Here is a 25,012-nt window from a genome sequence, read left to right as displayed (position 1 = left end):
GATATTAGTAGTATGAAAATTAGGTTCTAAGTTAAAATAATTTCATATGTGAACATTTCAGAAAAATATGAAAATCTACTTTGTTCATCAGAAAATAAATCATCTACCAGTGGTGAAATTTTTTTACTCAATTGTGCACTATTTTCTCAGACTGTTTTCAACAGAGAAGATACCCGTGCGTCCGCACGGGTGAATTTATTTTAATTTTGAAGTAATAATTATTTTAGATATACATATGAAAAACTCATTTTTATTGCGAAAGTACAATAAAAAATTATGAAATCAATATATTACAACAAATAATATGATTATACAAAATATAATGATAAACTTCACAAATGATGTATTTAGATACACATGTTAACTTAAATAGAATTACGTAATTGTAAAATAAACAATTACTATATAAACTCAATTGTATTAAATAATAATAAAAAACTTGTGACATGGAGAAAGAAAAAATTGACATTTGAAAATAAGAATTTTATTTTCAAATAAAGGTAATAATTTGATAGTGACTTGTAAGATAAAAAGTTAGTTGTTTGAATGACTATGTAGTATTATTCAATTTGATAAAATAAATTTTTAATGATAATAAATAAAAAAATATGATAAAAAATATTGAATTATTACATTTTAAAATAAAGTAAGAGAGAGAATAGGGAAATGGTGGGGATATAATGAAGTAAGAGATAGTATAGAGAAAAGTTTGAATGGATGGTAGAAGTTTTGGTTGTGCAAAGTGTCCAATACTTATTGGAAAATAGAAAAGTGGTAAGATGATTTTGTTAATTACCATTTTGTCCAATTTGTAGTGTAATTTTTTTAAAAAAAGGGCAATAATAGAAGTTTAGTTAATTTTTTTAGTAAATGATAGATACTAGATGTCTAATTTGGCATAGTTAAATTGTTGGCTTGTGTTTTAGCTTTTAGGGTAGATATAATGGATAAATTCAATAGGCATAGTTATGCTAGTTACTAATTGTACTCTACTAGCTATCCAAGTGAACTGCGATGTACTGCAGGCGGCTGTCCTGGTCACTAGCGGGAGGTCGAGGTGGTGGTGAAGAAGCCCTGGTAGCTGAAGGCCCTGGAACATCAGATGCAGCGGCAGATGGGGGGCTGACCCTATGGTGTGACACTCTGAGGAACCACTTCAGGCATCCATCCTGACACTGTCCAGGCTGCTGAACCGCAACGGCTGTATCCATGATCTCACGGGGAGAGCTGAGGATGTGTCTCTGAAACCAACAATCAATGCCACCAGCTGGAGCCTTCAGGACCGGTTGTGGGATGCCTGTATGTAACCAAACTGGCGTAGACACCTCTCAGGTAAGTGTCTAGCCACAAGGAAGATGGATCAAAAGAACGATGCTTGCGGTGACCTGTATACGGCGTCCAGATGATATCATCCAGCGTCAGAGCATTCAGCCTCCGCCTGTACTCCATCAAGGGTGCCTCTCCTGGTAGGGTCTGTCTGGCCTTCCACCTCATCACACAAGGATCAGAAGCCGCACAACGGAAAGTCCTCCGCTCACTAATGCGAGGGAAGTGCTCGTAGATCCAACACTACATAAATAAATATAATCAAGCCCATGTAGAATATAATAAAACACAAAAACCATGTAACAATATATACCTGTAGCAAGCTCAGATAACTAGCAAGCTGTTTGGTGTCAGGACGAGAAGTGGCATCAAGATTGTGTATAGCATCGTCAGAGCAGCCACTCCCCAACCCCAACATGGGGTATCAAGGTCGCTGAAGATAGTCAGATAGCGGACATCTATATAGTATACAGACTTGTCCGCAAAGAAAATATATGCCACTAGATATAGTCTGTACGCCCTAGCGGCAGCCTCGTACCTCCCCGCATCGACCAACTGCTAATAAACCTTCCTCGGCCAAGAAATCATAAGGTGAAAGCCCCGAGTGTCACCAAACTCCTTGAGCACAACCAACTCATCTACCTCTAACACATCCCTCACCATCTCCACTGTCGTCACATGCTCCCTATGAACTGGTGTAAAAAATGTACCAGCTATAGGAAGGTGAAACAGGGCACTGACATCATCCAGAGTCACTATCATCTCCCCGAATGGAAGATGGAAGGATGATGTCTTCGGATGCCATCTCTCTACAAAAGCTGATAACATAGGGGCGTCCAGCATCGTCAGGGAGCATCCAACAAAGTCAAACAAATGGAAGTTCTGAAAGATCTTCGCCACCTCCTCAGGCAACGCTCCCTCGGGGAAGTTCTTCAACTTCGACCCGTGAGAAGTGAGTTTTAGAGCTGGACGCTCCTGTAACAAAAAATACAATTAAAAAAATTAAGCAATAGTATAATTCAAATTGCATGATAAAAATTAAGCAATGTTACATACCTCGCCCTGCCATATCCTAAAAGCGATATGATCAGCATAGCCTGTCAAAACGGACCTGTCATAAGGTCCTCCTGGATAAGCCTCATTAGTGTGTACTGATGGCTCTGTAGATGCACCTGTGGTGGTGTCCGTATCATGCACCACCACCTCCTCAGCAACCATAGTCACCTGCTCCTCAACCACCACCTCATCAGCAACAAGAACCTCTGGCTCAACCCTAGTATGCTCCGCCTCAACCCTAGCCTGCTCCGCCTCAACCCTAGCAACCACCGGCTCAACCCTAGCAAAACATCCTCTGCAGCATCCTCCCGAACAACATCCCCAACCATAGCATCTGCACCAACCTCAGCCTGCCATCCACAGTAGTGGAAGCTCTACCACTCTGCGCCGAGGTGTATGGAAACCCCAACCCGCCTGCGCCTCCTCAGCCCCCCATTTCAGGTTAGAACCCGTCGGAGCAACACGCCCAACACGTAAGACTGACATACCAGTCTCATCAGCATCAGTCCGAGCACGAGCCTCGGCTCTATCGATGGCCCGACCCCTAAGTGTACCATCCCCGCCTCTAGTCCTCACTGGAAAAAAAATAAAAATATAAGAAAAATATAATTTTTTTAAAAAAATAAATAACACTATCGGAAATTTCAGATATTTCAAAATTTCCAGTACCTTACAAAATATCGAAAATTTTGAAATTTCCGGTATTTTTAAAAATTTATAAAGATACCGGAAATTTTAAAATTTCCGGTACTAAATACCGTAAATTTCAAAATTACCGATACAAAATATCGGAAATTTCACAATTTCCGGGAAAAATACCGGAAACTTACTTGTTTTCGTAGAATTTTCGATGCACTACTCAAATTTCCGGTATCGTCCTAAAATTTGAATTATCCGGTGCTCTCTACAGATTTCTTAAAATGGAATATATGATTTTGGTTGGGTATTTTGGTCTTTTTAATCCTTTGGGGGGTGCCAGGGTTAATTTTTGGGGTGGCAGGTAGAATTCTCCAAATTACATGGTGCATGTATTTCGGATTGATTTTTCAATTTTTGATACAATTGTTTGGTACTTTAAAGTGAATAATAATTAGTATAATCATGTTGTTCAAATGATTTTCTTTTAATGGAAAATAGCAATATATTAAAAATAGGTGTGAAGAATTACCAAACTACAATAACAAATAGTCACAGAGACAACTAAAGATATAAAAAATTAATGCAATAGAAGGTTAATAAACAACAAAATCAACCACCAACTCTATCAACTAATAGGTCATCGAAGAAAAAGATCCAAACTATTAAATATTCACATTGATTATAACATGTCAGATCTTAAACCACCAAATTCAGCATCTACATCTGATCTCATCAAAAGAGCTCTAAAAAAATGTCAAAACCTATTTTAGAATCAAGGCGATCACTTGATCCATTATAGGTACAAGTTGATGGTAAGGTTCTTGATCCATTATAGGTGCAAGTAGATGGTAAGGTTCTTTATCCCTTATAGGTGCAAGTATATGGTAAGGTTCTGAAGATATTTATTGAAGGTGCAAGTGTTCACCCTTGATCTACCCAGAAACCATTTTCAAATTAAGAAAAGACTCTTCTCCTCCACCTCTTTACTTGATTTTGTGACTCCTTTAGGATTTGTTTGGATAATTAAAGCTAATGGAATGGAGCAGAGCGAAACAAAATTGAATAGAGCGAAATGAAGTGGAATGGAACATAAACTTCATTTTATTGTTTGGATATTTTACGATGGAGCGGAATTAATATTCCATTCCATTGTTTAGAAATTGGACGGAGCGAAAAACATTATATTTTTTTATTCCATTTTTACCCTTTACTTCATAAATATTAATATGGTTAATGTGAAATTTTGGAGGACAAAATTGAAATTGTGCTATTAATTTATTTCATTCCATTGGATACACCCCAATTTGAGTGGAATGAAAAATGAGCTAAAGTAGTGGTATTGGATGAAATGGGTTCATCACATTCCATTTCATTCCATTCATTTTTTATAAAACCAAACAATGGAACATAACATCATTTCATTCCATTCCATTCTTTTGCATCAATCCAAACATACCCTTAAAATTAAATCATTTTTAAGCTTTCCAAGTGGACCATGCTATAACGTGTCAAATTAAAAGATAACCTCCTCTATATTGAATCTTGTCTCCTAGAGAAAGAAAAGAATTAAAAAGTATCTTGAGTCATTAGGAATAATTATCTGCTACCTCAACCACTTAAAGACTTTATATCACACATACAAAGATTGGTCACATGTAACTAAGAGGTGAGAAACGATCTCAACCAAAAACTCACTCAAGGGACAAGAGATTTAAGTAGGATCTAAAATTACTCATCTCTTAGACAAGTTATCTCTAGATGAAAGTCTATCTTGCAAAAGTTGACAAGAGATGACCAAAATCATAGAAGGAGCTCAACTACTCTAGATAAAGTGGAGGATCCTACTCTCTGTTGGAAAAGAAGTCGAAGAAGAGATTGAACCACCTCTCTGAACAAAGTACACAGAGGCCACTAAAAAAGTGTCATAAATAGCATGCTTCCAAATCCATTTATCTTTATGCAGAGAGAATGTGACATCTCAAAACAACGGTAGAAACTTCTCGATATAAAAAAGAAGAGTCTCCCCACTGAAGATTTCAAGTCAAAATTCCATTAACCACCAAATCAATCTCTCTTATTGACCTACCAAATTGAAGAGAATTATAAAATAAATCATAAAATTTAATCTTTAAAGAGATGGTCTCTAATAAAGGGTCATTCATGTTTGAATTGTTTAACAATTTGATATTTTTTTTAGGCTTAAATGCACTTTTCGTCCCTCTAAGTTAGCGAGTTTTTGATTTCCGTCCCTGTAAGTTATTTTTTTTGGTTTTAGTCCCTATATTTCACTTTCGCGTTCGTTTTAGCCCCTAAAATCAAAATCTGCAGGAAATTTCACAGGAAAATCCGCAGGTAACCTGTAGATTTTCCTGCGGATTTTTGCTTTAGGGACTAAACCTCAAGCAAAAAGTAAGATATAGGGACTAAAACCAAAAAAAATAACTTACAGGGACAAAACTCAATAACTCGCTAACTTACAGGGACCAAAAGTGCATTTAAGCCTTTTTTTATCTATAAGCATGAAAAAACATATATTTGAAGAAATAAACTTTTAATAATATTGTCGTGAATATTTAATATACTCTTTGATCTTTATTATAAAAATATTATTTATTAAATAATTAATATATGAAATTTATATAATAATTCAAAAACTTAAATTTCTTTTATAATAAAGTCTGGAAAAAAATCCTTTTATTTATTATATGAAACCAAACTGATGCATAGACAAAATAATACTCTATCTTAAAAATAAGGATTATAAATCCCATGGTGCGTGTATTTTATATGGATTTTTTAATTTTTTATATAATGTTAAAAAGAGAAATTCTAATCGTACACAGAAAACAATATCATGTTGTGAATTTTTAATATATTTTTCGGATTTTCATTATAATTATTTAAAAAAAATTATTAAATCATTATTTAATTTATTTAATAAATTAAATACATGATGCATATTAATAATAGTTTTTTTTCTAATTTTTTCGTTTAATAAGGAAAATTTAATAAATATATATATATATATATATATATATATATATATATATATATATATATATATATATATATATATATATATATATATATATATATATATATATATATATATATATATATATATATATATATATTTGTCTTTAAAAAGAAATTATAATTTTTTAAAATAAAAATTTAAATAAAAAATTAGTTAAAAAAATTATTCTTAAAATGTCATTTGAAATATTTTTTTATAACTTTTTATGATATTTAAATTAAAAAAAGTTAAGTTTGACGTTATTTGAAATAATTTTTCAGAAAAAATACCCTTAGATATATTATTTTAGAAAAAAAATTATGATTTAAATATGTTTTGATTTTCAATAACATATATTTATTTATAAGATGTGAAAGTTAATTTTTTAATTTGAAAAAATAAACTAATTTGCTTTAATAATTTAAAAAAAAATTTATAAAATTTTTTTAAAAAAATTAAAACTAACGAACCCATTATCAAGTGGTGGGATCTACTAGTACATGATGTGTTGTCAACCAACCTGTGAAAAAGTGAGGTTGTATTATTCGTGTCATAAGTTTGATTTTTCATAGGAATACTTTACCAAGTGGTCTGTGTAGTCATATTCATACCTTTTGTTTTGTTCTTGTATTACTACAAACACATGGTAAATGTTTATTAATCATTATAAAGACAAGATATAAAAGTGAATGTTATCTTATAATGACCTAGAGCTAGAGCATAGATTTGAATTTTGTTATACTAATAATTAGTAGGAAACCCGTGCTATCGCACGGCTATCGCACGGGTCTGGTCGGGATCATATTACATGAATCAGTCTATCACTTGTAATGTTCCCTTATATAAATTAACGACATATATTTAGCCAAAGTGTTTTCCAAGTTTTAGTAAATATTAATAAGTGTTAAACACATGACACACAACGGCAAAACAATGAAAAAGCTATTAATACATTCAATTTTTTATGTCTTCAAATAAAAACAATAAACATATTTGTTGGTATAAATATCAGATGCTATCTTCTTGTATGATTGCAACCAGCCAACAACATGCATCGTATACCTACATTATAAAATGTATAAAACAATATATGATTAAGAATAAAATTTAAGGCATATAAATATTGTGTGTTTCATATACATTTACAAAGATGGAAAAGAAGAATAAGCTTACCATCTAACAAAGTGATTGGAAAACCTCCTTGTATACAACATTTGTGGTAGTGGAGCACGAAACATTCTCTTTGTCGTGTATTAAGATTTTAAGACCACTTTTCGTAGTAACTCTTGAGATTGCAACATAAAGTTGTCCATGACTAAACACGGGAGAAGGCAAATACAAACCAACACTATCAAGAGACTGGCCTTGAGACTTATTAATTGTCATTGCGTAAGAGACAATAATTGGAAATTGTCTCCTAATCAACTTAAATGGCCACGGTGACTCTGAAGGTGACATAGACATTCGAGGAATGTAAAAAAGGTTACCTATGTTCTTGCTAGAAATAATTTTTGCCTCAATGACATGATTGGCCAATCTTGTGGCAATCAATCTTGTTCCATTACACAATCCATCTGATTAGTCCAAATTTCTCATAAGCATAATGGGAGTACCAACTTTCAATTTGATTCTATGATTTGGTAAACCTGATGTTCTTAATTTGCTAAGAAATTATGGAGTTAGCACTTCATAAGCTTCGGTATAACTCGTATCAGTTCTATCAATTGAATCGTAACTAAGATACTCTTTCTCTTCACCTAAAAAAAATCAACAGAAAGATACGAACATTAGTAAATTCAAAATCATAGGCTGCATATTCTTTTTCCCATGCACCAAAAAAAGAATAAATAATTATTACCTGGTATAAGGTCCAATACATAATGATTGATCTTATCCACAACTTCAATGGTTGAGGCAAGAATTGTTTTTCCTTGTAGATATGCAACATCTTGGAATACATTAACCAAATTGGGATATGTATTTTCAAAAATAGCTTTGATAGGATCTTCATAATTGGTAATCAATAAATCTTGAGGAATCTCTATGTCCACCAATCCATCATTTGGTTCAGATATCTTACCATCACCGACATTTAAAATCCATTTTGAGAACTCCGCTAATTCCTTAGAACTTGTATTATCGCTTCCCTGCTGAAGTCTCATGTTTTTTGTCAGTGTTAGAACCTGGCAATAGTCCCAGATATAAGAGGAGCATATGGATGCATGAACAATATCAGAACGCCCTGCTCTCGGAAAAACTGGAAGAATCTGTCTGAAGTCTCCTCCAAAACAACAACTTTTCCGCCGAAGATTTTATTCCCAAGACCCTACTTGGTCATGACGTCTTTAAGTGTTCTATCCAATGCCTCAAAACAATTTTTATGAGCCATAGGTGCTTCATCCCATATTATCACGTCTGTTGCCTCGAATAATTGAGAATGTTCAGTGTTTTTGTCAATATTGCAAGTGGAGTTGTCAAGTGTTGGCACATGAATTTTGAACTTGGAATGAGCAGTTCGTCCACCTGGTAATAACAATGAAGCTATACCGCTTGAAGCAACAGCAAGCACAATTTTTTTCTTCGAACGAAGTGCACTGGATAGTGTCCTCCACATGAAAGTTTTACCGGTCCCTCCATAACCATGTAAAAAGAAGACCCCTCCTCTTTGTTTTCCGACAGCTTCCATGATTTTTTCAAAGATTGGGCATTGTTCATCTATCATGCATAATGTAAATTATGATATTTCAAAAAAATTCTACCTGTGGGACTGTCAGCTTATGCCATCAAATAGTATAAATATAAATTATCACCTGTAAGGGCTCGAAAGAGATTGTTGAAGTTTTCTCGCTCAGTTTCAGTATTGTAATCATGTTCTTCATAAATCAGTCTGTTTCCAACGTGTCGTGTGACATAAGCATCCGGATAAGGCATGTCTTTGAATTCGTGCAAACTTCTTCGATTGGATTGCAACATATTCTCAATCTCAATGAGTGTCAAGTTTTTCAACTCAGCTTCTGTTAACTGCATATCTATAAAAAAAACCAATTAAAACTTGATATGTCGTGGCATGGAAGTTAATTTAGAAGGGTATTAATTAACAATACATGCATTACAGCAGCACAGTAAGTTATTGCATGTCACATAAAAATCTTGCAATATAAAATTGATGTACAGATCAGAAGGAACATATTTTAGAAGATTCCTTGTTTGTGAGAACCTTAAACTGAGATACGCATAAAATCTTGTTATACACACAACAAATAATTTAACTTTAAATATATCACAACAATGTACCTCTTATATTAGTTAACTGCCTTTGTTGGTGCAGAATACCGTCGGACAGCGTCTTCCAAGTTTTTTTCCAAACGTGACGCGGTCTGTTAATTGTACCGGACAGTAGCATAGTTACAAATAACTTTCTCAAAAAATGTTCCGAACCCCAATCTTTGGCCTCGTTAATGGCTGCAACAAATTCCTTGTCATCATTAAGAAATCTCATTTCAAAACATGCATCTCTAAAACTGTCCCGAACAATTCCCCCGACCTTATTTATATCCTCGTAACATGTTGGCCCTTTTGCAACAGTCAGCATCATTCTCAGGTAATACAGCTCACCTGTACTTGGAGGAACCCAGATTAGTCTTCCAATGGTGTGCCCTCTCTTACGCGGTCTCCATCGTCGGTATCTTTTATCATAAACAAACTTAGTGAGGAAATTTGAGTAGGTCAGATTTCTGGCCTCTGGATATGTCTTGTTTGCTTCCATCCAAGCGGTAAACATTGATTCCTTCACAATTGGTTTTTCAAGAACCTCATCTATCAGTTCGTAATCGGTATAATATACCGAATTATCGCCCTCAAGATGAAAATATAATCTTTCTACTGCAGGAGACCTTCCATGAATGGGAAAAGAAAATATTCTCCAACATGCTTCGCTTGGTGAGACATATCTACAATCAAGATACTGCTTGATTTCATCGCCATTTTTAGCGTTCAAAGGACTGTCGTTGTCTCCTTCTACGACAGCAGCGGTAATCCTGTCATACCCCTTGTTTATATATTTAAATAAGTACTTAACCGAAGTACCTTGATTACACCATTCCATATTAATGTGAGCTTGAAATTTCTTCAACAGATATGGATTGTGAGGAACAACAAATCTGTTATCAAGAACAACATTTTTTATCGTAACAGTGTTTCCAGTATCCCTACTTCGGTACACAGGATATCCATCCTGATCAACTACGGTCTAAGGCTGCCATTTTTTTGGAAAGAATTTAGAGCATTTTGCGTTTTTCATGCAAGGTGACAGCATGTTTGCCAAACCACACGGACCGTGAATCATATGTCTCTTCACCAGATTATACAATTCCACATCATCTTCTTTTGATGGTATCTCTGCTGAAATGATGTTGTTTATGTCCTCGGGAGTGGGATACTTGCTTTGCGGATGCATGAATAGAAAAATATGAGCATGTGGTAAACCTCTCTTTTGAAACTCAAAAGTGTATATATCTGCATAAAATTATAGTAATGAGAGCTTATGATTATATGAGATTTTAAATAGAAGTGATAAACATAAAACATAGCTTGACGGAATGAAATTAATAATATGACTTACATGCAACCACTCTCCCTAAGACATGCTTCTTAGTCAAATCAAACAACAACTCATCCAACTTAATTTTAAAAACTCTTGATATAATGTCGGGACGATCATGGGGCTGCAACCTCATTGTGTGAAGCAGTCTTTTGACTTCGGGCCACATTGGATTGCATGTAAATTTGATAAAAAGGTCAGGAAAACCAATATGGCTACAAATAGCCGTTCCATCAAAATACAATTGTTCCATGTATCTTCGACTTCCAACATAAGTTGAAGGTAAAACAACCCTCTTACTCTTGTTTGCTCCTTGAGTGTTTTGATCCTGTTCTGGACCGTTCAAATTTTTGTACTTTGAAACTCTTAGTTTTTTCTGGTGCTTGCGTATGTAATTCAACCTTTGAGACTCCATCATGGTGAAACCATCAACCAAAAATTGCTGGAAAAGCCTCCTGGACATCAAAAGTGTGTGTGCTTCGGTTGGTCTGGTTTGAATCCGAAACGTAAGCCATTCTCTGATAGTAAGTTTATTCTTCTTTTTCTTTGCTTTTGTTTCCCTGTGTAGAATACCAATTCTAAAACCATCTTCGCCATATGGAAACAAAAGTGGATATTGTAAAGCAAGATAACTTGGATGAAACTCACTTATCCTTTTCAGCCTCCCACTCTGTCTCTCAAGTATAATATGTCTCTTAGAACCTGTATCAACATCACCAACGATAAGTGCGGCAACTTCGAAAACTGTCGGTTGATTATAAACTCTTCCGTCCTTGGATCGATCGGTGATTAATTTCAGTTTTACATCGGGTACATGAGAATCTTTTAGTCGATCTGCTGCCATCCTAAATGTTTTAGCATGTGTGTTGAACTCATCAAGCATAAATTTCAATTTTCCAACCGTTTCTGGATTCACATTAGGATTATGACTGTAACACATTTTATAAAACAGTTAGTGTACATGCATTATGAACTTCTATAGAAGAAGGTAAAACAGAATAATGTAATAAAACAAAGGAAGAATTCAGACATTACCCTATTCCTTTCATTCTATGATGGATCTCATTATCAGTGTCATAAATATAAAGCTGTGCAAATTTTGGTGTTTCTCCATCCAAAGGGAGCCTGCTCCCAATTCTATGGCAAGTCTGTCCATGTATCCTTATGTTAGGCGGTCCTCCTGCCGATTGGTATCTATTGTCAAACTTCATTCCGGGTGACGTAAAGGCAAACATAATGTTTTGTACAATCTGCAATACTGCTAATAGTTTATACAGTCTGAATCATTATCATCAGACAATAGATGCTTTAGTAACAGTGGCGGTTCATTCAAAAGCGGCAACACAACTTTACCATTTCCACAACATAATTGGAATTTGGGTACGTCACTATGTTTTCGTTTGTCTGTCTTTTCTTGATACCACATCAGTGCTCCACAATGTATGCATTCAACAATTGGATCACCGATATCAGAGTAGCCTGATTTATTCAAACAAACACGAAGCAAGTCATAATTTAGAATAAAATAGTCACAAGTATAGATGTTTCATGACTGCAGCATTGAATATGGCATGGTTTACAGGAATCAAATCATATTAGTTAGTTTGAAGTATAAAATAAAGTGTCATATATATCTATACATATGTACCAGAATCTTTCACATTTTGCGGCGTATAGTTTGGTTCTATGGTTTCTTCATCATCAAGAGTTGATGTTGTGTCATAGTCAGGATTTACATTTATGAACTCACAATCACTATCAGATATTGATTCATCCGTTGTTCCATCTTCAACGGTTTCATCTACTTCGTTATTAACACTTGTGTTGCGGTGAATATTGCTTGTGGATGAAGACTCACCATAATGATCAATATTTGATAATTTTTTGAGTAGATTGGCGGCCATAGATTGAATAACACCAACATTCAATTGTCTTCTGGATGAAACGACTGATCCACTTTGATGTGTATTAACGTTTTTGAAGATTTGATTAGCAAAGGAAGATGTTGTAACACTTGAAGGTGTGTTTGTATCGAGGGTGACAGGAGAATTGAAAGCATGGTGTCTGCTCAGCCGTGGTGTATTTGGTTGAATAATTGTCTTTCTTCGTTGATATGATGTCCCAACTACCAGGTTAGGGGACATGGTATCCATAGTACATGTTGAATTCGAACTGCATGAACCAACTTTGGGTGTTGTTGTATTTGACTTCAGTTTATAAGCATTGCGTTGCCTTTGATTCTGAAACTTATTGACACTGACGTTTCTACCTGTTGCTGATGACCTTAGAAGCTCTGCTGGATGTGCATTCAAGTTTTGACTCCTTTGATTAATCACTGAAGAAGTGATGTTAGAAATTGGTGTTCTGATGTTGTCAATGGATGGATGATAGTTCCTACTGAAACATACTTCAAAATCCAATTATTTATCACCAACTCTACTTCTTTTCAATCTTCTTTCACTGAGAATTTGTTTCCTCCTTCTTCTTGCCAATGATGCAACTTTCTTACTCTCACAATCGTGTGATTCCATAATAGCTATGTAAATGGTTTACTAAGTATACCTCATGCAAACAAAATAAAAGACAGCATCTATAGGATTCTAATGTGAAAAGTTCTTTCTCATACCTATTTTGTTATTTGAACAGTCAGCCAATTAAAACAGAGAGAATATGGTAAGGATGTGTATACCTATTAAATGTCCATGCACAATGGTATTTGCTATTATCTTTAACGTGCTTAGCCTTATTAATAATTAACCATCTAATTATAACAGTAAAAATGTTAAAGACATGAGAGGGGGATATTAAAGTTGATGGTTAAGTGTTTGGTCAGCATAATTATTCCATTTAATCAATTAATGGTAAAGTAACAAAACTGTTGGTAAACCACAAAAAGGTTACAATCAATGATAACATTGAATACAAAAAAAATGACATTAACGAAAAATGCAATTAAATTAAAAGAAAAAAAACATTGGAAAACGTAAATGGAGTAAGTATAATCCCTCACCAATGAATAGTAACAACTTATACTTGTAATGTGAAAGGGCAGACACGTTTTGCAAGGCCATACCTTTTGAGATTTGCTTTCAGATTTTCTTCTTGTGTTATAATCAAAAATCAAATCACATATCTTCTCTTACTATTATCCCCTGCATGCAAAAATAAAACCAGTCAAAGCAACATACCCCCAAAGCATTTGATTCAACATATCCCTGTGAAAATGTCTTATTCTTCATGGAGTGGCGGGTAAGGTTATGGATAGAACGTACATACCTCTGTTTGTCTTTGTTGCAAGATCCATTTGATCGTTTTTTTTAATAATCTGGAAACAACCGTGGTAACTTCTGTTTGAACGCAGGTTCTTGTCTCTTGACACCGAGGAAGTCAACTGCATATTAGGCATGAAAGCTGATGACGATGAAGTATCTAATGGAAACACCAAATCTGTATTGAAAGAAGTGAAAGTTGAGGAGGATGAAATAGGGCAAAGCTCAAAGACCCAACCTGCTTCTCTGTTGAATGAATTAGGGCAAACCTCCGGAGCAAACCATGATGCGCTGCTGAAGGATGTGAAAGTGGAGCGTGATGCTGGCCAGCCTTCTCAGGTGAATAACAATGATCAAGTGCTGCAGAAAGAGATATCATGGGAAAAGGAGATCACCAAGTCCCAAATTAGAGGTCATCAAGTGATGGTAAGATTTCTGTTTTCAATAGTACTTTACTTTGTACGGTTAATGATGTGAACATTATAAACAACAACAAATTTGTAATGCAACAACACAAACCAAACATCATTTAACAACTTCAATAAACTAATTGTGTTGATAATTAAGAATGGAAAATTTAAAACTTAGAAAATATCATGTAACTTTTTATCCTTTTTAATATCTTCAGAATCTTGGTTGGTGATTGTTGTAGACTATTAATTATCTTCTACTGCATCATTTATAAGATCTTTGATTTCAATATTAAAGTGATGTTTGTACGATTAATGATGTGAACATTTGTAACAACAACCAATTTGTGATGCAGCAATTCCCTCAGGAGGTGATAAAGAAAGCTCTAAGACCGGACATAACAGGATGCAGGCTGTATGATCTTGAAGACTTGTCTTTTTATGAGTGTAAGATTCTGAAGTCAAACAGAAAATACGTGGAAATGTATCTTGGATATGGTTGGTATGCATTTGTACAGGACAGAAAGCTGAAGGTCGGTGATAAGGTGGTATTCAACTATAATTCAGACCAGGAAATCTTGTACGCGAGGGTTGAGAGGAAAGTGAAGCAGACCAGCAATTAAGTTAGCTTATCTATGTGTATTTGTTTTTTCTCTTTGATTTTAACTTAACTGTGGGTACCATCAAAACAATCGTTTTTTTGTTAAGGATATTTAAGACATGTGTCGATAACTGTTGTTTTATTGGCCATGTCATATTTTGATGTATGATTAAGTAACCTTCATAATGAAGGTAGTACTGAATTATCTTTAATGTTTAAATTTGAATATATGGTGTTGTTCTTTAATTTTCTCGTTAAATTCGCAATGTGTACACATTGCCTGTCCATTATTGGTTGATGCCTTTACTTATATGGACTTGTTTATAACTTAAACCATGACAGTATTCAATATAAGGTTACTTATTTGGTCTGCACTGGATATATTGATTGGATCAGACTATAAATTTTTTTGCTGTTCTAAATATATTGTTAACACAACTTCATGATTTGCTCAGTGGTTTAAGTTACATTGGCTTGTCAAGAATGAACTCACAATTTTATATTTAGAAACCTAATCTGTCAAACACAATCCCAATATCTATGTAATGATGACACTTATAGTTTTCCAAAAACTGTTACAGTCAGTTTGTAAGGGCAGAACCTAACTTCTACAGAGTTTTTAATAATTGTTATTCACATATTTGTTTTTTAAAATGTTTATAGTTAGGCTCATTTAGATAGTGTGTTTTTTAATTAGAGTGTTTGTTTTTTACTTAGAATACCATGCCATCAACTCTAAATTATAAAACATATACAAATGCATATCAATACAACATGATAGTGTTAAAGATAAAACTTTAGGTTGTTCGGAATTCGATCAATTGGAATCTTCAATAATATATGACAGCAAGGGTATATCATTTAAGCAATTCAAATTCAAATTCATTAGAAACATTTCAAACAGAAGTAGATTTGAAACAATGCCCATCATGATAAACTCAAATCCATGAAAACCTTGTATATATCATAACTAAATGGGGCAATTGAAATTCAACAAAAATATGTCTTTAGTTAGCTTCAAATTCAACAATCATGATAAACTAAGTACCAGAACAGCAAAACAAAACATCATCCAACTAATTAAATAAACCAAATGTCTTGATCATAATGCAATGTAAATTTAAAATTTAGAAATTTTGAAGCTAACTATTTCTCCTGTTTAATATCTTTGGCCATCTTGGTTGATGATTGCTGTACACTATCATTATCTTCTACTGCATCATTCATAAGTCTCTTACATGGAGTGAGTCCTGAATTTTCAATGGTCAAGTCATTTTTTGCAGACGCAGATACAGGTTCCTATCATGAATAAAGAAAGGCAAGAATAAGATTTACAATAATGACACAATGATAAAGTTGCTCAGCAAATAAAGTAATTCACATGTAAAATATACATACAGAGATGCTATTCATGTCATCCTGGGACAGAGGTTCTGGTGCTCGAAGTTTTGAGGTCTGGTGAAAATAACAAACAGTTAGTGAACGCCCTAAGAAAACTAAGCACTCATCAAACGAAGATTACAAAAGATTACCTCTTCAAATTTGAAACTCTCATTAATTTTATTACGCACATCTTCATCAGTCTTGAAGCCAATGACAGAAAGTCTCCCATTTTTAGGCTGATAAACAGCTCTAATTGCCAATTCTTTTTCCAATATGGAGTCAAGTTCGTAAGGGAACTCAAGTGGATCGTAATCAACAGACTATAAGAATAAAAAGTATTAGACACCTTAAAAACCAAAAACAATTGATTTAAATATTGTTGTATGCAACAATAACATACCTGTGTTAAATCCATCTTCATTTAAAGAGCGGACTTCCCAATTAACTTCACGCAGTCTGTGTCCCAAAAGACGAACTTTGCCTTCGAACTGCCGTCAACAGCTGTTATATCAAGCTTATACCTAAATGATTCATGAAACATAGGAGAACACATCAATCTTCACTGTTTGAAAGAAAATATAAACATTACCAGTTGGTAATGGAAGAGGAATATAAAGTATACCGTGGCACAGGTTCTGGGCTAATATGATCCTGAAAACACTTCAGCTTTCCATCCTTGGCAGTCACACTCCTTGTGCATTCCACACATCCATCATAGTACCATCCCATCTGCCCAGCATCAAACTTATCGAGGGTAGCAACGGTAACACAGGTTGTTTCCTACAAAGTTGGCCAATATAAATTACAATTATATGAGGCTTTAAGAACGATATCAATATAAGAAAACTGTCAATTTTTCTTACATGTTACAGATTTGTTATTTCAGAAAGACTCATTATTTCAGCCTTCCAAACAAATTTGTCATAGTCAGAATAAAATGAGTTTTGCGTTGCCTCAACTTGTACACTTGAAGATGATAACAAAGGCAAATCAACACCATGTCTGAAAAATGTAAACACAATATTTAATTTAATTAAAATCAACATCAAGTTAAATAAATGATTATGCAAGACAGTTAAGAAGAAGATCAATAAGCATTCCAAACGATATAATAAAGAAACAGACACATGCTTTAGTACCTTTCTTTTAGACTCTTGACTTCCTCAATAGCAAGGTCATTAATCAACAGTTTCGTTCCATTCCATGTGTTGGAAACACTAACGGGAAATCCTCCTGAATCACAGGAAATTGAAGAAACAGTTACAACTGTTGGATATAAAAGAAAATAAGCATTTACATTTAAACTATTGTATCATGCATGATTACCTTGAGCCTCTTTAACCCTTGCATTGATTAGCACAATGACAATATCAGAGGCTTGCTTATTATTCTTATAATACTCATATAGCTGAATTGCAAGTTGCCCCCAAAGAGTACATTGTACAACTGTTTTGCTGGCATCTACAATTGAAAAAACTATTCTGTTCTTGCTGTTGTCACCGTTAACTTGGGTTTGAGTGATATCAATGATTCCTCCAATTAAATCTAAGAAAAAAATGGATTGGTTAAAGTTTTTCAACAAAAAATAAATTATAACGTTTGAAATTAGGGTGTAGGGAACTTACCAACCAAAACATTTGATTGAAACCTTCCTTCAACTATGGAATTCAAACCAATTATGTTAAGGTAGTTATGAGGGATGTCAGGAAATTCTGCTTTCTTAACAGAAGTTGACCCACAAAAAACCAATTTGTATGTATGATTTGTCGACTTAAAAGCAAAATCATTCTTCCCAACTTTAAAATTTTGCATGATATAAGAGTTTCCTATTTCAATTTCAGATTTGAATTTCGAAAGCAAATAAGCAGGGACAACAGCCTGAATCATATCACGCTGCAAGAAACAAACATTTCATCATCAGTGGTTAATCAACGCAAAACATATTATAAGTAATCAGTGGGGAACCATATCCTGCTACAGTACCTTGGAATCAACCAAAACCATCTCCATGTGTTCTTTGTTTGAAGAACTTGTGACAGTCCATAGATGTTTGCATCTAACAGCGATCTTCCACAAATCTTTTGAATCATTGATCTCTTTCAATGGCTCAATTGGGCGAGACATGATTCACATACAAACACTGCAAGAAGAGTAGAGATATCAGTTAATTATCAAAGATGAATCAAATGGAGATGAATATAAACAGAGTTTAACAGAAGTTAGAGACGGAGGTGATGGAGACGAAGATAGTGTCTTGAGATGAAGGAGGAGTGAAAGTCGCGGCGGAGGTGATGGAGATGGAGGATTTGTCTTGAGATGGAAGAGGAGCGAAAATCGCAGGGAACTGAGATGCAGCAGAATATACATGGTTATGCATTTGGTCATGTTTTATGCAGCCTATGGAACACAAAAGGTTTATTGAACAATGAAAGGTTGCAGTTAATGAAGAAGTGGAGTTCTGTGTTTTCCAAGCCAGATATTGTGGCTTTTTTTCTTTGATGCACGTGGCCAGGGATTTATTGGGTAGGGGAGTAATTATGGATTGGCTTAGATATTGAAACCCAAATTATATTATCAATGCAGCTTTTGACATTATTTCACCTATATTATAAAATAATATAATATAAAATAGATAAAAAAAAGGAAAAACCAAATAAATAAAAATGAAATCAACCAATCAAAAAGTGACACAATAGATAGCATTTAATGTCAAATGAATATGCTGGCTTTATTTTTCAGAAGGACAAATTTACCCATGGAATTTGAACGGTTTTAGTTATTTAATCAGAGGGCTTAAAGTGTAATTATCAGGTACTTTACTTTTTATATATTATAATAGATAAGAAGAAATTGGGAAGACATTATTAAACAAGTTTTTAACATATGCTGCTCGGGCATACCTTTTAATTTGTTAATTTATTGTGGATTAAGATATAATTATTGGATAATACTAATTTATCATGTTTTTTTTTCTTCTAATTCAGTAATTCACGGTTTTTCATTTCAAACAACACACTTAAAATATTATGTTGGTGATACTACATGAGCTTTCCACTTCATGCCGGTTACTGAATTGTAAAACTAACACGAGAACATTTAAAAGGTTCGAAGTTTTTTAAAGTCTTTTGTTTAAGGAAAGCTACGTGAAGATCCATAAGTATTCAAGATGATTGAGTATGTAGATAACTTTGTCATATTAAGTTTTCTTTCGCGAAGGAATTTGCGACTGATTTGATCCTATAAAATTTTGCAGAACTGTTAGGCATGTTGAGAACTATTGAGCCGAATCTAAAATCAAAAGGGAAGTCAATTTTCATAGTAAAAAATGACAATTTTAAGAAACATAACAAAAGGCTTAACATGCAGGTCAGATCCAAACTTACTACTTATGCTTTAAAGCTTAGCGAAGATATATATAAAGATGATATGTTAGCAAGCAAAACAGGCCCAAGAGAATTAATAAGAAATCAATTTTGATGAAAAATTATGTTTCTTAAAATTACTATTATATTTAATTTCTACAATATTGTATTTTTAATTCCTCCAAGTTGGCATGACCCAGTAGTTAAAGGATCCATTAGGATGCCTAATATTTACGTGTAATTCATTTCAATTACGACATGAACATTCATAAATTTTATTTTATTTGTCTTTATTTTATTTCTTTCTTTCAAGTCTAATGGTGAAACCTTAGTTTTAGGTAGTAGTTGCAGAATCCACGTATCATTGATGCTTTCATCTTCTTCCTCAATGCCTCCTAAAATCGCAAACCCTACCCCAAAAGACCTTGATGATTATCTTCAAGTCACAAACCAACGTCTTGACAAACCCATCACTCACAACCAAAACCTTGAAACAGCCATGGAAGCTAACAACCATTCCATCTTTATGCAGTTGGGTCAGTTGGATAGCAATATTGATGACCGCATGACAATCAAAATCTTTCAATGCAATTGGGTCAGTTGAATAGCAGTATTGATGACTGCATGAATGCAAACTTTGCAGCACTCACCTCTCTCATGACTCAACAGTTTCCAGACATGACAACTGCCTCCTCACATAAAAGAGTTTATGCAAGTATATCTTCCTCGCCCGTCAACCATACTAGCTCTGAAAAATGTTGTAATCAATTCCTCCTTACTACTTATGCGTATACCACTATCCACTTCCCTCACCCACAGAAGGGAAATCATACCCACTGCTCAACTACCCACTCAACCACCACTCTTTTTTCCTAAACACAATCCATTTTACACTCTGCTCACTCAGCTTTTATAGTTATCCCAACCACTCCATTTCAACCACATTATCCAACGCCGTTAATCTATTTCACAAGTTATAGGATTGGCCAAACTTATTGAGGCCAACCTAAAAGATTCAAAACCTATATTTACCTGATTCCTAAATCAAAATTATAACCCCTTAAATGCCTAACAATATTACCCAAAGCCAACTAGCCCAAACACTACACCATTATCTAAACCTCTAGCCACAGGTTATTTACTTATATGACACATTACCACTTCCTAACGAGAAGAACGTTATGCTTTTATTGTAATGATAAATTTATTCCAAAACACAAATGTGCAGTAGGAAAATTTATCTTTCTCATGATAGATGATTATAATCCTATCGAAACTAATGAGACTACTAAAATTGTTTGCTCGTGACGATCACCACATCCCTCTTGCACCAAACATTATCCCCATAAATGTTAATCCTTATAGATACCCCCATTCACAAATATAGAATCCATGACCATACTTATTAATGACATTCTTCAAGAGGGAATAATTAATCCTAATAATATCCCTTACTCATCCCTAGTGCTGCTAGTAAAAAAATGGTACTTGGTGTTTCTGTATTGACTATTGCGCACTTAATGTAGTTACAATCCGTGACTGATTCCCTATCCCCACCATTGATGAACTCTTTAATGAGTTGGGTTTTGCGTATGTTTTTTCAAAAATCAACTTAAGGTCAGGCTACCACCAAATTAGAGTGACACTAGAAGACACTCACAAAGAAATATTCAGAACCTTTGATGGGTACTATGAGTTCTTGATTATGCCTTTAAGTTTGAATAATTCTCCCAGTAGCTTTCGATCGACAATGAATGATCTATTACGACCTTATTTGTGACAGTTTATTTTAGTTTTTTGTAATGACATTTTAATTTACAATTCATGCTTAACTGATCATATGCGTCATTAGCAATTGATTTTGGAGTTGCTTGCTTAAATCATTTTGTGGAAAAATTATCTAAATGTGTGTTTGTCATCCCTACTGTTGATTATTTAGGTCATATAATATCAATTAACGGTGTTGCCCCAAATTCGATAAAGATTCAAGCAAATTTAGATTGGCCAAAGCCTCATTGATTTTTCAAGTATCACCAAATTTTATACACGGCTTATCCTCCATTACACCTCTCACGTTGTTCCCCTCATTGATTTATTACGTTTCACTATGTTTTCATGGAGTACATCAATAGATACAACATTTATAACACTCACAAGGAAAATGATAGAAACTCCAATATTGGCTCTTCCAAACGTTTCACTATCAGTGTTGTTTTATCCCATGATGGCCCTCATTTATCATTCTAAGTTTTTTCTTGTACACACCATAATATACTTGTATTCCCTTTAAGGGAAGTTTTAGCAAGGACTCTTGATAATGGAGGTAGTAAACTATTTTAAGGGTTAGATGATCGAAAAAGTCTGATTAATCCTTTAAAATAGTTGATTTAATTTTGCTCATCTCAAAAAATTATGTTTACTAACCAAAAAGATTAGTTTCTAAGTTTTTTCTAGAAAGGAGGTGCAAATAAAGCTGAACAGGGGTGCAGAAAAGCAATGAAATCCAACACAAGGTCCAAAATGCACCAAGGAGGCGGACTGATAAAAGCTCAATCGATTGGCACATTAACGCAATCGATTGAAGGAGTTCAACACTCATATTTTCAAATCAAATCCAAGGTAAACATAGTATCCTAGGCTACCAGATCCTAGCATTAATGATAAACGCCTAATATCTTGAAAGATCTAATTATCCAATCGATTGGCATACCTATTTTGGAATGATTTGGAGTTGATTTTAAATCAGCATGATTTCCATTGATTGCTTGCTAAAAATACATGATCGAGTCATCAGGAGACGCACTATAAATAGGTATTCGTCTCTCACTCTTTTTGCATTGTATATTTTTATCTCAAATTGTGTGAGTGTGAGATTATTCTCTCAAAATCATCATGTCTCCTAGAAGGCTAAGATTTTCCTCCAGACTCCTCTCTGATTCTTTCACCACTCAACAACAAGAAGTGAGATTCATCCAAGAGTTTGTCGACCGAACCCTTCTAAGAAATCACACCCTACATTCAGAAGCCTTTAAACAATGCGACTTCTTTAAAACTTCTGAAGAACTGAACATGTCTATTTTCCTCTGCAGCCCCTCAAAAAGGGTATATCCTACATTATTCAATATTTTTTTCTCAAATATTTACTTTCCTAATGGAATAGTGAAGTATGAAGTAAAAAAGCATTAAATATCTTTGTCATTGGCATAGTTCGAAATCATTTTGAATTTTCCTAATGAAGATATCGTCCTCGAGTCTAGAGACAAATGATATAACTTCAATCTCAAGTTTGTTGCATCCTCTCTAATGAAGAATCCATCACCCTTTGTACCATATTCACTCGCTGCTTGATACATTAGTCCTAATAGTCTTATGATCCATTACATGACCAATCACATACTTTTTCTAAGAAAAAACAACTTTGGTCTCACAATCCAATTTGATGTTGAAGTCATCTGGGTAATCGAGAACAAAATAAAGGTGAACTGTGTCATACCCCAAATTTGTCCTACCCTTTCAATATTAACTGGCTTAAGGCTTTGCATTCATGTACATACCTCCATTAGGGCATCAACATGACCTCACGTTCATTCATCAAATAAACATCTAAAAAGCATGGGACCAAGGGTTTAAAGTTCAGGGCTTCTCTATAGTTTTGAGGTTTCTATTTCAAATAAGCTTGTATCAACTAGTTTCCCTGTATGTATTGAAATCCGTGCTAGGGTTGATTCATAGACTTCTTCTTCTTCGAGTTACAAGGTGTGCATCCATCAAAGGTTTGACTGAGGATCGCTGAGTTAGGATTTCCTATTTGCGGTGTCCGAATTTGTTAAAATCCATCAGCAAAGGTCAATTGGATTTCATGTCAAGGTATTCTTATGTGCATCAATTCTTATGTTCTTCAAGGATTCCTCAAGGCACTATTGGTATGATGAATTGAAGTTCAATGCACATCATAGTATAAGAGATAAACTTATGGATTCATTTTGTTCAAGGCGTGTTTATTCTTTCATTTGCTTATGACTTGTAATACGAGTTGACTTAGCTTGGCGAGTGAAGTTAAGGTTGCATTAGAAGGTTAAGATGATTGAGATTCAAAGTTGATTCAAATGATTCCATAAATTCAAATTGGTGTTCAAGATTCGTTGGTGGGATCCAATTTATCAAGAATTAATGCAAGCTTGCAAAAATGGACAGATTCATTCAAGATGTTTTAGCACACGAGTTTCGCAACCTTCGTCATTCTTTATCATTCAAAGTCTTACACAAAAAAGAAGAAGTCAAGGTGTCCGAAGTTGTTTGATTCAAAATACACATCCAAAAATCAAGCATTCATACAATATCATCACGAAATTCATTACAAAATTCATATTACAAAGTTTCCATGGCCCAATCCATTACATCATATTGCAAGAAAACAACACAAGAGAAAAGCTTTACAAAAACTATTCTACAAGCTTTGGTTTCCTAAGCTATTCCACCGGCCAATCTTCCTTCACTTTAACAAAAAGAACCTGCAAGACAAACGAAATCCCGACGCTGCATACACCTAACAACCGCAACAGTCCAACTGCAGCAACCGGTTAACTCATCGAAACCGACGCAGCCAATGAACCGAGCCAAACGGTCTAAGAAAACCGGTTCAGACCAAGCTCCCTGCAGAAAATAGCAACATAGAAAATTCAGTCATTAATCCCATAACAATTTCTAACTTCATAACATTTTTCTAACCATAACTGTCAAAAACCAATCAGCCCTGCATCCACAGAATAAAACCAGAACAGACACAGTTCATACATACAGTTTACAGCCCCGTTTGTTTGCCGTCAAATACATCCCTGCAACCACAGTCCCACCATGCTGCAGCAAACAATCCATACATCACAAACCAAAATTGACTGCAATATAGTTCGATACTCATAGCTCCATTCATTCACAAACTGCGCTTCAACATGCCTGCATACATCAACCATGATCAATATCTCATATAAAGTTCAGTCAGTAACCCTGAATAAACACACTTGGACGGCATACCTCAAAGGATCATTCTACTTTCCATAATTCGCATCCAAAAAAGAACATGAAGAAACAAGTTCAGCATACATACACACATCATATATCATTCAGCCATGTTCTAAACTATCCCTAACAACAAACTAACATAACTCACCCCCTAACTGAATTTCCTAACATCAACAACCATCATAACAGAACGCAACTAACCCTTAACCGAACACTAACTCCTCCTAACAGAACCCCAACTACCTCAAAACAGAATTGTAATTTCCTAACTGCTAATCCCAAACCTATAATTGCCTTCACATAACCACTTTCTAACAAATTCTAAAAACAG

The 25,012-nt window shown here is 34.4% G+C and overlaps 3 protein-coding genes across 3 annotated transcripts; 1 reads left to right on the top strand and 2 right to left on the bottom strand.

Moving 5' to 3' along the window:
- Nucleotides 1–8,363: 8,363 nt before the first annotated feature.
- On the bottom strand, nt 8,364–12,790 carry LOC131613747 (uncharacterized). The gene is made up of 8 exons (XM_058885392.1): nt 12,286–12,790; nt 11,991–12,116; nt 11,673–11,895; nt 10,659–11,566; nt 10,405–10,552; nt 9,332–10,197; nt 8,848–9,066; nt 8,364–8,752 (listed from the first exon to the last, which is right to left on the bottom strand). Exons 1-8 carry the CDS (start codon nt 12,788–12,790, stop codon nt 8,364–8,366), a joined length of 3,384 nt encoding a protein of 1,127 aa, XP_058741375.1.
- Nucleotides 12,791–13,762: 972 nt separating this feature from the next.
- On the top strand, nt 13,763–15,000 carry LOC131611573 (uncharacterized). Its single transcript, XM_058883532.1, has 3 exons — nt 13,763–13,886; nt 13,999–14,332; nt 14,673–15,000. Exons 1-3 carry the CDS (start codon nt 13,861–13,863, stop codon nt 14,937–14,939), a joined length of 627 nt encoding a protein of 208 aa, XP_058739515.1. The 5' UTR covers nt 13,763–13,860; the 3' UTR covers nt 14,940–15,000.
- A 1,063-nt stretch (nt 15,001–16,063) lies between these two features.
- On the bottom strand, nt 16,064–18,424 carry LOC131613746 (uncharacterized). The gene is made up of 9 exons (XM_058885391.1): nt 18,284–18,424; nt 17,926–18,193; nt 17,627–17,845; nt 17,440–17,533; nt 17,215–17,302; nt 16,923–17,080; nt 16,752–16,821; nt 16,450–16,620; nt 16,064–16,216 (listed from the first exon to the last, which is right to left on the bottom strand). Exons 1-9 carry the CDS (start codon nt 18,422–18,424, stop codon nt 16,064–16,066), a joined length of 1,362 nt encoding a protein of 453 aa, XP_058741374.1.
- Nucleotides 18,425–25,012: the final 6,588 nt, after the last annotated feature.

This window comes from Vicia villosa, linkage group LG6 (genome assembly GCF_029867415.1).
Source record: "Vicia villosa cultivar HV-30 ecotype Madison, WI linkage group LG6, Vvil1.0, whole genome shotgun sequence".
In the NCBI taxonomy this organism is placed as follows: Eukaryota; Viridiplantae; Streptophyta; class Magnoliopsida; order Fabales; family Fabaceae; genus Vicia; species Vicia villosa.
Note: the sequence above shows the minus strand (reverse complement) of the source record. Positions and strands in the feature narration are given on the sequence as shown.

Bases quoted from the DNA above. Each gene is read 5' to 3' on its own strand.
- LOC131611573 (XM_058883532.1), top strand. From the start codon at position 13,861: ATGTCTTATTCTTCATGGAGTGGCGG. The intron at 13,887-13,998 runs GTAAGGTTATGG...GTTTGAACGCAG, and splicing joins TATTCTTCATGGAGTGGCGG to GTTCTTGTCTCTTGACACCG. The intron at 14,333-14,672 runs GTAAGATTTCTG...TTTGTGATGCAG, and splicing joins TTAGAGGTCATCAAGTGATG to CAATTCCCTCAGGAGGTGAT.
- LOC131613746 (XM_058885391.1), bottom strand. From the start codon at position 18,424: ATGTCTCGCCCAATTGAGCCATTGAAAGAGATCAATGATTCAAAAGAT. The intron at 17,846-17,925 runs GTAAGTTCCCTA...TTTTTTTCTTAG, and splicing joins TCAATCAAATGTTTTGGTTG to ATTTAATTGGAGGAATCATT. The intron at 17,081-17,214 runs GTTTGGAAGGCT...CCAACTTTGTAG, and splicing joins ATTCTGACTATGACAAATTT to GAAACAACCTGTGTTACCGT.
- LOC131613747 (XM_058885392.1), bottom strand. From the start codon at position 12,790: ATGGATACCATGTCCCCTAACCTGGTAGTTGGGACATCATATCAACGA. The intron at 10,553-10,658 runs GTAAGTCATATT...AATTTTATGCAG, and splicing joins CTTAGGGAGAGTGGTTGCAT to ATATATACACTTTTGAGTTT. The intron at 8,753-8,847 runs GTGATAATTTAT...TATGCATGATAG, and splicing joins TCTCTTTCGAGCCCTTACAG to ATGAACAATGCCCAATCTTT.